Source organism: Wyeomyia smithii, chromosome 2 (assembly GCF_029784165.1).
Source record: "Wyeomyia smithii strain HCP4-BCI-WySm-NY-G18 chromosome 2, ASM2978416v1, whole genome shotgun sequence".
Taxonomy (NCBI): domain Eukaryota; kingdom Metazoa; phylum Arthropoda; class Insecta; order Diptera; family Culicidae; genus Wyeomyia; species Wyeomyia smithii.
In genome coordinates this window covers 111,794,291-111,807,865 of record NC_073695.1, presented here as the reverse complement: position 1 = coordinate 111,807,865, position 13,575 = coordinate 111,794,291, and the positions used below count along the sequence as shown (strand labels likewise).

The window sequence follows — 13,575 nt, the reverse complement described above, 5'->3', positions numbered from 1 at the left end:
CGCGTCGCACCTTCTCACTTGCTATTGTCGGATGACAACATTGCCCAGGCAACGCCAACCAGTTATGTCCATGTTTTAACTGGTAGTCTATTGTATCCTATGACTCGTGAAGGCGTGAGATAGGAATTTGTGAGGACCGGAGCTTAGTTTGACGCTCCTTCCAAGTTGTCGACTCGCGATTTGAAGCCCTAGCATCTTCTTACCCATCTTTTGAAAAAAAAAAAAAAAACAGATCTTAAATCGGACAAAAACTGAGCTCAAAACGGTGATTCTACGGAAACGGCTTTGGCATGGTTTTAGTATGTTTCACAAAACAGAAAAATATCGAGTATGTCTGAGCATTATTGCTAATGCCTTGATATCCAAAAGTGATAGTCAAATTTTATCTAATATTGAGTAAAAAGTCTCAGGAATCGATTGGTGGGTGTCTGATCCACGTAAAATGTCAGCAATATATTAATTTTGCCTCAATTTCTATGTTTGCTAATGTCCACGGTCCATACAATTTTTATTAAATTTATATGGACAGTTGTCCACGGGGGTCAAAATCGTTAAAAATCTGTCCACGTGGTATGTGGATGGCCCCTAATCTGTCAGCTGCGTTTAAATTGTTTGAGATCATTGTAAGCTGTATTGTACTGAATTGCACACGCAACTATATTTCTTCGGACCAGCATGATTTGAAAATTTACTTGACGATTCGCACCATCGAGGATTGTTATCGTCTACAATCGATTTTAAATACCTTTGTGACGTGGTGTAAACTAAACTCTCTAATTCTAAACACTGCAAAATTTGAAGTGATAACCTTTCACCGCATTGAACGGCCAATATTTTTTGATTATGCTGTTGACAGAGAAGTGCTGCGTAGAGTTGATTACGTCAACGACCTTGGAGTCATTCTTAACCGAAAGCTGACTTTCGATAGACACCGTGCTGCAATTGTTTCGAAAGCAAGTCGTCAATTAGGATTCATCGCAAAAATTGGACGTAACTCCAAGGATCCCCATCGCCTGAAAGCCTTATACTGCTCACTTGTACGACCTTTACTAGAAAACGGTTTGGAGTCCGCACCAGCTTTCATGGAACCTGCGCCTCGAGTGTATACAGAGACGTTTCATCCGATTGGCCCTGAAAGAACTGCCTTGGCGTGATCCAACGAATCTGCCACCCTACCCGGATCGTTGCCGCCTGCTTGGACTTGACACTCTAGAACGCCGCCGCCCGCAAAGTACAACAGGCTGTATGCATTGCCGAGATTCTGAATGCTGAACTGGATTCCCCGAAGCTGCTGTCATTGATGAATTTTCGTGCATCTCAACGTATGCTGAGGCCCTCTTCGAAGCTTTTGAACAATTCCATCGTACTAACCATGGTTATTATGCTGCCGTGAGATGACAAAGTGACGTAAGTGCCACTTCTTCGAATATGAGTTCTTCATGCCAATTTGTTCATTATTCGAAGACGTATCTTTTGGTATCTTCATTTTCGTTGTTACTTATTCGTACGTTGTATAAAATCAAAAAAACAAAGTGACGTTGGCACACATTTCCATACAAAAGTGACGAAGAATTCTTTCGTTTTTGGGCCGTACTGAAAACCTGATCACTTGGATCTACGTCACAATGTCATCTCACGGCAGTATGAACCTGTTGCCTTTTGTGTGAGAACATTCACGAGTGTCGAGCATCTTTTTGAATTTGGTGTGTCTAGTCATATTTTACAACATAGATTAACTAACTCTAATTACTTTGGTTATCATTTTCTCATTAAGACTTTATGTCAGATGATACATTAAGAAATAAACAAACAAACAAAACATTCGTGCAATACTCTGTAGAACTTCTAGAAATATATCATTGTTTTTTTTTTTTTGAGAAACGGATCAGAACTGACGTAATGTGCCAGGAATGGTAATTTTGATAGCAACCAGCATAGACCCCAATTTTGGAATGCTTACAATAAAGCTCACCAATTTATAAAATTTGAATTTCTGATTCAATAATTATTTTTTTTTCTCATATCATTTATTTGACACGGCACAAATACAATTTAATGTTTAACGGCGCCAATTATATCTGAAGACTTAAAATCTTAAAGCAAATTTTTTATCCCCGCTGCCGACTACGAGCTGAAATTAAGTCTATCTTAAAACTAGGATGTATTTTTCAATCACTCTTTTGTAGTTTGATGGTCGTCTGATGCTCTTCGAATGGCCATGAATATGCAGCATGTATGGATTTGTTCTGCTGAGCCACGATGTCATGAGCTGGAAGAGGGGCTTGTAATTCTCGGGTCCTGAAGGTATTGTGCGGGGGCTAGTTGCTGGTTATGGTTCGTTGTTGTTGTTCGCTAGAGTTCAAGTGGCCTATGGTATGTGCCGCTGAGCCAAGATATCACTGAAGGCTTCGGGTTCTCAGGTCCTGGTGAATTCGTGTGGGGTGCAGTTGTTGATTCCAAAACCTCTGCTTAAGGTTTAAACGTGTTCTTGTCGTTTTGTTGGGTGTAGACGGAGGGGAACGGGACTAGACTGGGGCATGGATGGATTTTAGGAAAATGTATATAAGGGTCATGTAGGGTATGTCACGGCTCGCCAAGACATCACGAACAGGAACAGCTGGCCGTCTACCTCTGGCCTGAAGGGAGGCTACTAATTTAGACCTGGCGTCACGGTGGACAGGGCATGACCAAACAACGTGCTCTATGTCGTGATAACCTTCACCACAGGCACAGATACCGCTTTCCCCGAGCCCAATACGACGGAGATGCGCATCAAATCTATAGTGATTGGACATAAGCCGAGACATCACGCAAATGAAATCTCGACCTACATCCAACCCCTTGAACCACGGATTCGTCGATACCTTGGGTATAATGGAATGTAACCACCTTCCCCTCTGGTCCAAGAATTTTGCCAACTGATGATCGTATTCTGACGTACAAATGCAAAAATTCATTAAAGGCAATTGGTCTTTCATAAATTTCACCGTTTGTTGCGCCCACCTTAGCCAAAGAGTCCGCTTTCTCATTGCCCGGTATCGAGCAGTACACTAAGGTAATCTGAGAAGATTTTTCGGATAAAGCACTCAGATGTTCCCGTATTTTCCCCAGGAAATACAGAGAGTGCTTAACAGCTTTCAACGATCGGAGAGCCTCAATGGAACTGAGACTGTCCGTAAAAATGAAATAATGGCCCGTGGGCATTTTTTCGATGATCCCTAGGGTGTACTGAATTGCAGCTAATTCTGCGACGTAAACAGAAGCAGGATTATCGAGCTTATGGGAGACGGTTAAATTGTTATTGAAGATACCGAAGCCAGTGGACCCATCGAGAAGTGATCCGTCAGTGTAGAACATATTGTCGCAGTTGATGTTTCGATATTTATTGGAAAAAATTTTGGGGATCTGCTGCACGCGTAAATGATCCGGGATTCCACGAGTTTCTTCTATCATGGATGTATCGAAAAACACAGTAGAATCAGAAGTATTTAATAAGTTGACACGATTTGGAATATTCGGAGAAGGGTTAATATTTTGTGACATGTGATTGAAATACAATGTCATAAAACGGGTTTGAGAATTAAGTTCGATTAAACTTTCAAAATTTTCAATCACAGGACGGTTCAAGACCTCACATTTGATAAGAATACGAGAAGACAGGCTCCAGAAGCGGTTTTTCAATGGTAGAACTCCAGCTAAGACCTCCAAACTCATCGTATGGGTCGATTGCATGCAACCTAAGGCGATACGCAAACAACGATATTGTATTCGCTCCAGTTTGATCAAATGTGTGTTTGCAGCGGAGCGGAAGCAGAAACACCCGTACTCAATTACCGACAATATGGTTGTTTGGTAAAGCCTTATAAGGTCTCCCGGGTGTGTTCCCCGCCATGATCCGGTTATTGTACGAAGAAAATTCACTCTTTGTTGGCTTTTTTTCATCAGATACCTAATGTGACAACTCCAGGTGCCTTTAGAGTCGAACCAGACACCAAGATACTTGTGTACCAAAACCTGAGAAATCGTCTTACCCATTAATTGTGGCTGGAGCTGAGCAGGTTCATGCTTCCTAGAAAAAACTACTATCTCAGTCTTCTCCGGAGAGAATTCGATACCTAGCTGTAGAGCCCAAGCAGACAAATTGTCCAAGGTATCTTGCAATGGTCCTTGCAAATCGGCAGCTTTGGCTCCTGTAACAGAAACCACGCTGTCGTCTGCAAGTTGTCTTATCGTGCATGAATTCGCCAGACATTCGTCGATGTCATTTACATAAAAATTGTAAAGAAGGGGGCTTAAACATGAGCCCTGGGGAAGACCCATGTAGCTAATTCGAAAAGTTGCCAAATCGCCATGCGTAAAATGCATGTGCTTTTCGAACAACAAATTGTGCAAAAAATTGTTCAAAATTGGAGAAAATCCTTGTCGGTTAAGTTTGCCCGAAAGAATGTCAATAGAAACGGAATCAAAAGCCCGCTTAATGTCCAAGAACGCAGACGCCATTTGTTCTTTGCGAGCATACGCCAGCTGAATATCTGTTGAAAGCAACGCAAGACAATCATTCGTCCCTTTGGCACGGCGGAAACCAAATTGAGTATCTGACAGTAGACCATTTGATTCGACCCAGTGGTTTAAACGACGGAGTATCATTTTCTCCATCAATTTCCAGATACAGGATAGCATTGCAATCGGCCTATAGGAGTTGTGATCAAAGGCTGGTTTTCCCGGTTTTTGGATGGCGATCACCCTCACTTGCCTCCAATCCTGCGGTACAATATTTTGCTCCAGGAACTTATTGAACAAGTTCAACAAGCACCTCTTGGCATTGCCGGGTAGATTCTTCAACAAGTTGAATTTGATTCTATCTAACCCAGACGCGTTATTGTTACAGGACAGGAGGGCAATTGAAAATTCTGCCATCGTAAAAGGTGATTCTATCGCGTCGTGGCCCGGAGACGCATCGCGAACAAAGTTTTGCGCAGGAACAGAGTCCGGACATACTTTCCTGGCAAAATCAAATATCCACCTACTTGAAGACTCTTCGCTTTCGTTGACCGTTACGACCGTTACGAGGATCGAGGACTACCTTCATGTGCAATCCAACCGTAGCGACGTCGAACATAAAGAGAGATCCAAAGAGCTTGGGCGCGCTGGAGGTTTCGGGACACGTGTCATTTCACCGTTGTTTAGAATAGTCATGTCGAAGTTATCGCAAAGGTTATAAATTAAAGAGGAGCGGTTATCATTAGAAGGGGAACCCCAAGCCACGCCATGAGAGTTAAAGTCTCCCAAAATCAAGCGTGGCTAGGGAAGAAGTTCTATTAAATCAAAGAGCAGCCGTTGCCCAACCTGTGCAATACAAAGCTCTTTACCTTGTATTGTCATTTGACATGCGACAACTTCGATGCCTGGAATCGAGGGGAGGTTAATACGATAGAAAGAATAGCACTTCTTAATCCCTAGAAGTACTCCTCCATATGAGGTGTCTCGATCAAGGCGAATAATATTAAAATCATGGAAGTTTAGATCAGTATTCGAATTTAGCCAAGTTTCACAAAGGGAAAATGCATCGCATTTGTTTTTATTTATCAAAACTTTAAACGAATCAATTTTTGGTAGAATACTTCTACAATTCCACTGTAAGACAGAGATAGAATCCTTCACATAAGCAGATGAGTTAGGCATCGAAGGATACGATCGCTGCAAGGAGGGGCCATTGAGCAGTCAACTGCTCCAAAAATGGTCTAACTGTTGGGAGGAATGCTGTAAGAAAATCTTTTATTGGATCGGGTACATTGAAAGTTTCAAAAATCCAGTCCACAATGTCAGAAAATTTCACCAGTCCAGCATTTGATTTTTCAACTGGATGTGCAAAAGGAACAACTGGGGTTTTAGATGTTCCAGGAAGTGCTGGGAACTCCTTCTGGGACTTTAAATTTGCAAGCCCAGGAGGAGTTTGCTTCGGTTTTTCCGCTGCACTTTTAGGTTTGTTTGAACCATTCATTTCACTTTGGGAAATCTTAGGACCTTTTCGGGGAAGTTTAGGAGAGGAAATATTTTTCCTCTTTCTAGACTCCCCAGGATTGGCATAAGATGTTCCCTCTGGTGAATCGTCAGAATCGGTGTCATCAGAGGACAACAGATCAAAGGGGTTCGAAGTAACGGGAGAAGTGGTAACGGTCTTCTTCAGCATGTCAGCGTAGGAACGCTTTGACCGCTCTTTGAGAGACCGTTTTATTTTATCCCTGCGCTGCATGTACACTGCACATGTTGAGAGCTCATCCAGATTTTCCCCGCAGTGAATACTTTTACAGCGCTAACACTGCAAGAGTCTTCCGCATGAGTCTCCCCACACTAGCCACAACGTGCCTTATTGCAGCAGTAGGCGGCTGTATGGCCTAACTGCTTGCAATGAGTGCAGTTCATGACGCGGGGAACGTATAGCCTCACAGGGAGACGAACCCGGTGGATCGAGATGTGGCTTGGTAGTGCAGACCCGGCGAACATAACTCGAAACGAGTCTGACGGAGTGTAAACTTTTTTGTCACCGACGATCGATACCGACCGCAATTGCTTGCAGTCGAGCACCTTCACATCGGGACATGTGTTGTTTTTAAAGCACCCTTTAGCACTTTTCAATATACACTCGACGGACAGACTCGAATCGGTCACGACATCGTCGATCTCCACATCTCTAGCGGGTACATAGACACGGTATTCCCGTGTAAAAAGCTCGGAGCAAGCTATATCGTTGGCCTCTTCAAGGTCATTGACCACGACACGGAGCTTGTTCGGCCTGATTTTTAAAATTTCAGTCACAGCTTTAAAGTGTGACGTCAGGTCTTTCGAAATCTGTAGAATGTTTAAAGATTTCGATTTCGGCCCCGCTTTAGGCCTGAGGTAAACTGCCACCGGAAGAGTCGATCCATCTGGATACAATCTGACACGTGGGGGAGCTGAGGAATTAATATTAGGTGGGACAGGGTGCAGGAGGGACAGGGTCGAGGGGATTCGAGGATGGAGGTGCGGGAGGTGGGGGGTGTACATCCATCGCGCTAAACCTAGCGCGCCGATGGGACAGACAAGAAGCACGTACCTTCCTTTCTTTTTCTCCTTTTGTTGGAGTGCACTGCACTCACCAACAATTCGTTCGACAGCAGGCAGCTACAAAGCGACACAGTAACACAAAGGCGCTTGACCTTGCGATACAGCAATCTAGACAAAAGACACCGGTCAAAAAATGACACCACTTGCACACACGTATTGAAATTTATCGGAGCGATTTCGAAGCACAACCGATGCTGATGCGTGTTCGGCACAGAATGACAATAATTTTTTGATGAGAGGAAAAAAAGATAGTCGTTCTACGGTGGTGAAAAGCGTCTTCCCGATGTTGGTGTCTTTGTCCATTTTGAATGTTATTTAATTAATTTTCAGCTTTTATTGGTTGAAGACATTTTTCAATATTACAAAAGTTGGCATAATAAAACTACGTTTTTTTACCCTCAGGTAAACGCGCAACGAATTTTTCCAATTCATCCATAGCAAATTGATTGAGTTAAAAGCATTTGAAATTGGACAAGTTGCGTGATGCCACGATTTTTAGATTTTCATTTTACATGCTCATAGCGCTGCTTGCTAAGAAACGTAGTTCAACTTCGAACCTTTTTTTTATTGTATGAAGGTATATTGAGGGGGGACCCTACTATAGAAAGTTGAAAAATAATGAATTTTCGTAAAATTTTTTTTTGAATGTTTAGAGAAAGGTGAGGTGTTCGGGCATTTCGGCTATCGATTAAGGTATATTTGAAGATGTATTTTGTGTACCGTGGGTGCAAATATAGTGAGTATTACGCTATTGGCAGTGTTTTTCTCGAAACCATGTTCTTTCAACTGGTGGTAAATTTTTCTCAGCATCTACTGAACCGATTTCGCTGAATTTTTTTTAACATGTAAAAATGGATTATCTAACTTGTTACGTAGCCGTTTTTTGATATCTGAGTTTTTCAATGTTTTATGATTTTTTAAATAGTGATTTTTCATGAAAAAAAACAATTTTTTTACTAAAATGGCCGCCATTTTGGCATTTTTTGGAATTTTCAAAAACGGCTTCGTAACAAGATAGATGATATGTTTCTATATACTGTAAAAAAATTTCAGCCCGATCGGTCTACTAGAAGCTGAGAAAAACTTACCACCAGTTAGGTACTGTTTTAGAGAGAGCATCCACGTTCCCAGCTGCCAACAGTGTAATACTCACTATTTTTACATTCACGACATGGAAAATACATATTCAAATATACCTTAATCAATAGCCAAAATAGCCAAACACTTCACTTTACTCTAGACAGCCAAAAAAATATGAAAATTCATGATTTTTCGACCTTCTAGAGTAGGGTCCCCCCTTAAGGGGTAATATCTACCAAATGCTCAAAAAAAAACAAGGTTTTTTCCATGATTTTTTTAAAGGACATTTGAGATGTAAGGTATATACATAATATATCATTGGATTAAGCAACTCTTGGAGAATAGAAAAAAAATCATTGCTATTTTTTTTACAAAATGGTGGCTGTGCAGCGATTGCCGTGTACCGCTTTTTTTTTAGTTCGTCTGCGGCGAGCAGTAGAAGTCGAGCCCAACGCCACCTATACTGCCCATAATCGCATATCAGTCCCAGCTTCATTTTCATCAAGTTGACAAAATAGCGCGTGAAGGTATTTTTCTTCCTCAAGTTATTTCAGCTGTTGAGCGTGGTTTATTGCCATATTTTCGACACAATATAATGAGATAGACATTAACCATAACTTCTCTAGAAGAACTACAAAAATACAGGTGGGACTGGTATGCGATTATGGGCAGTATAACCAAAACAATTTTTTTTTCGTTATCTAGATAAGTGTCGCTAGTGAAGTACACATGATTATAATTTTAGAATTTTTCTTCGCAAAATTTGTTAAAATTTTTAGAATTTTTCTTCGGCTTGAATAAAAAAACTCATTTTCGACAAAATATCGACTTTAATTGTTTATAACTTTTGTTGTTGTTAATCAATCGCTAAAATCGTGTGAACTTCACTATATAATCTAATGAAGAAGCTACAGTTAAAATTTCAAGTCAATCGGATGTAAACTTTTTAAGTTCTACTGCTCGCCGATTTCGAAAACATGGTTTTGAGAAAAACGCGTTTAAAGTTTTAAAATGCTATAAATCTTAAGAATCGCAATAACAAAGCCCCTTATTAAATGTTTTAATACAGTCAGCTATCCCTGCGCCGTAAAGTTGTCATTCCTGGGTTTTATTTTCCTCTTTTTACTTTATGTTATCTGATGTAAGGCTGCACCTAGCCTCTTTCGCGATATCAGACATGCGATGCTCAGCGACTTTGACGCGGTTGGCGTCCGATCTCACGCAAAACTCAAACTTGTCACTCACATTTAAGCACTTTTGAATATAACTCACAGTTAAAATGGATAGAAAAACTCAAACAAAGAACGTACACAACGAGAATGGCTGATCGACTGAAAAAAGGGAAATTGTGACGCTATAGCGGTCGAAACTTGATGCAGAGACCTTTAGATATTACCCCTTAAGAAATTAATTGTCCATAACTCGTCTATACAACATTGAGATTAGAGAATAAAGTTTTAGAGATAAAACATTCGAAAGATTTCACCTGCTAAAATTGATACATCTCAATCCTCAATATATTTCTCAAATGTTCTTAATTTGCTTGCTTATAAAGAACATTTATACAAATTCAATGGAAAATTTATTCAAATTCAATGAAACGATCCGTTCTCAAATTCTTCGCGGTCTACGTATTCCACTTTAATTTATAATGAGATTTAATCATTGCAATGTTACAACTATGTTACATGAAGGAAACCTTTTGTTAGTTTATACTTGTGTCTATATTGTGCTGTGACCTTCACTTCTTTGCCCATTTGAACATTCCAAGTGCTAGCCATGTTGCGTGTAGTCGACATGTCTACCTGTAGGCGCAATAAGAACAAAATTTATAACTGTACGACAATTAAAGGCGACAGCTAAACGAGAGCCTACGATTACATACAGCCGCGCCAAGAAACCCTCCGAGAGGAATAATAAATTTGATGTAGATTTGTTAGCAGCACATAATGATAATAAAAACTGTACAAAAGAAAATTGAATTGAATTGAAGTTACCAAAAACCTCACCTGTATAGCGTCAGGAAACTGATGTTACATAGAGTTTGACTTCTTGTCAGGTGGCACAAATAAGTTATGAAAAATCATTATTTGAAAACTAAACGTTCAATTGAAGCACCACGAACCATGTTATAAATTGTGAAATTTGTTTTAATAAATTTAATGCATGTCCTGCGTAGTAGCTGCCATCGACCATCACGAATCTGGCTCAAAGCTGGAAGAACTATTCTTCTAGGTTCACTTTGCAAAAATCCCAATTTTGGTGTTGTTTGGAACGCGGTATTAGTAAAAATGGTATATCTAGAGATTGACCCATATTACCTCGGAGTGATAGCTGTTTCTTGCGTGAATTTTTTCATGGAACACGATGAAATTATCGAATTTCAAATAAAAATGGTTGCATTCGCCGAAAGTTTTAAATTTAGTTTTAAATTACAAAAATAATCCATCTGGCAACACTTTTTTCTGAATTCGTCGGTTTGTTTTCTTCAAAAACTACCCATCTATCAGTATTTCTCAGACATCTTAGGTCTATGAATTTTAAGAAAAAGAATAAAAAATTTTGAACGAAAATGTGTTATTTTGCCCCACAGAGCGGGGATATTCCGACATCGAAATTGGAATTTTTTCAAAGTGAACCTAAATAAAGAATTCCCCGAACTTCGAGCCAAATCCGTGATAGTCGTGTGCAGGAGTGGCATGGACACTTCGTATGGAACGACCCATAAATTAAACAACAAATGGCTAAAATTAAAGGCTGAGATTTATGTTAAAAATATAAATTGAACCCATTACGCAGACTTTTGACTTACTAAACGGTAAAGCTTTTGATATCAATTGAGTTAATTCGAACTTTTACGAACATTAAAGTCAGAGATATATGGCTTCTTTCAATCTGTCTATATCCTTTTCCACAGGATATCTATAATCAGCCAACCGTAACAGTAACTTATATGACTCATTTTCAACATCCGTTTCAAAAATTCAATAGCGTGAACTCAAAAGAAACCCCCGGCTGCCAAAAGATGAACTTATGTTGCACCTTAGCTCTCTAGTGCCCGAGTTAATTTTCAGACGGACTTCGAATAAATCACTAAGTATTGTTATAAACATTTTTTAAGTATTGATGAAAGCTTTTTAGAGGTTCAACTGAAGACCTTCTAAAGGCGGCACTGGACACTAGAGGGTTAACGAATTAATCTTCGGTGCTCCGTATTAATACAAATGTTTCACAAATCTCTGAGAAGCAATTCCTTTCTTCTATTGGCGGAACATTGCTGGACTCAGGAGTATATATTATCCTATTTGTAACCCGGAACGACTGGTCTTAAATCTTACGCAGCCGCTCGTACCTGTTGCCGCTAAACAGTCCTCCCGGCTGCGATCTTCAAAGTCGGGTTGCTTAATATTCCAGCTGGTTTTCGGTAAGCTGTCATAGTCTGCGATGTCATTGATTTTCACCATCCGCATGGACGTCCGGTTGTACGTCGGCACGAAAACCTGTAGGAGGAGAGAAAATTGGTCAATGAAATTGCTGGAAGTTGTGCGAAAATGCTGGTTCGCATCCCCAGGCTTATCACTGTCGTCGTTGGCGGCGAAGGTCGTATCTTTTTATCGAGTAAAGGTTGCGAGGCCCATGAGAGAGGTTAAGAGATGATTATGCTCCGCACGTTTGTACGTGGAAGGGAATGCGCCTTAGACGAGGACGAAGTTGAATGCCATAGCTACCGATTGGGGTGGGTTGTTGCTCGGATCGGAATGCCACCGTGATGAGGTGACGAATGGTTTCACGGCCAGACCACCAGTTGTCGTTTTGCGTTTCCTGTCTGCGGTAATGGATCACGTTGTAGGAGCTATTTTTAGCAGCGGAAGAAAGCAATTGATTTTTTTATTGCTCAATGATTTGAACAAGAAATGGGAGTTTAATCGACAGGACGAAGTCATTACGCAGCGACAACGCTAGAGACACAATTGAATTGGAGGAGAAATCCTCCATTTTTGTCGAAAACGAAGAGACATTAAAGCTCATCCTAATATGTGAATTGCGTTGTTCAATTATCAAATGTTAAAACTACCATGAGATGCTTGCGGTTGATGAGTTTATTGAAAAGTGTTTATAGGAAATTGCCTTATTACACATTATAGCATAACATTGTGCTATGCCAAATTCTCAAGAGTGTGTTCCCGGTCTCCTTTTACGCTTTTTTCTTAGCAACTCATCCAATAGCATAGATTATTGCTCCATTGATTTCTCTGCAAATGATGTTGAATTGATTTTGATGTAGGATTACTTCTGACAGATACAGGTGTAGAATGAAAAATTAAAAATACAACCACTGAATGAAATGCACTTAGCAACTTAGCGAAATTGGCATTACTGGCGACGAAGATCAATAGAATAGTTTTTATTATTTCAATGAGAAAGTTTTAAAAAATGGTTCTTTAAAAACTGCGAATTATTAACATGTCATTATGCCAGAAAAATCAGAATTCTACACGACTTGGATAACGCACCAGATAAATACATAAATTACATTAAATTACATAAATTACATAGGTAAATTCTGCAAATATCAAACATTTATTTATTGCATAGAGCAGGTAGTGAAATATTACCATCAGTTGTCGAAGTTTTTGAGGAAGTTGAAGAAAGGTTATAGAACGTTTTTGTTAGTTTTATTGAAATCTCGGATATTTTACAGTGGCACGAAATATTTCAGATTTTCAATTTTTTGAATTTAGTCATGAGTAATAAAAAGTCAAATTTTGTGAGGGCGCGAAGACTATGGCCCCTTGGAGCACCCCCCTCCCCCCCTAAAATTTGGCGCTGGTCAGGTTTATTATTTACACTTACAGAATTTTTGGCAAGCTTGTCATTACCCCTAATTTAAAGTGCACTCGTTTGTTTGTCATTACATTATTTGCGTGTCCGCGGTCTAATATGAAAGGTGGCGTACAGAAAATTCGTCTCCAAATCTGTGCATGCTAGAAAAAATCTTTCACCATCTTTGGATTCAGGAGACGTCACTCAAAAAATATAGAGCTTGAAAATTGAAGAGCTAAGTAGAAACCTACCGTGGGAGACTGGGAAAATCATGTTTCCATGAAAATACGTACTTTGGTGAATTTAAACTGGTTTTTCTCAAAATGTTTGCATGCTTAAATTAAATTTTTATCGCATATTAATTCAGGAGACCTTACTTCAAAAATGTAGAGCCTAAAATTTGAAGAATGGTTTTGTTGTTTGATTTTCTAATAACATACGTAGTTTTGTGAATTTGTACTGAAATAATTTGGAAACTCCAAAATTCACTCTTACATAACATATTTCATCCACCTGACATGATTTGATACATGGAGCAATTGATACATGTGAAAATTCCCAGTGTTT

At 39.8% G+C, this 13,575-nt stretch overlaps 1 protein-coding gene across 7 annotated transcripts in view; it reads right to left on the bottom strand.

Annotated features, from left to right (window-relative positions):
• LOC129722848 (5-formyltetrahydrofolate cyclo-ligase) overlaps positions 1 to 13,575 on the bottom strand; it is a 47,722-nt gene that overhangs the window by 9,872 nt on the left and 24,275 nt on the right. For all 7 annotated transcript variants that reach the window (XM_055676646.1, XM_055676647.1, XM_055676645.1 and 4 more), the window contains one exon: positions 11,537 to 11,684. In XM_055676646.1, the coding sequence (XP_055532621.1) occupies positions 11,537 to 11,684 (148 nt within the window). The remainder of the gene's footprint in view (positions 1 to 11,536; positions 11,685 to 13,575) is intronic.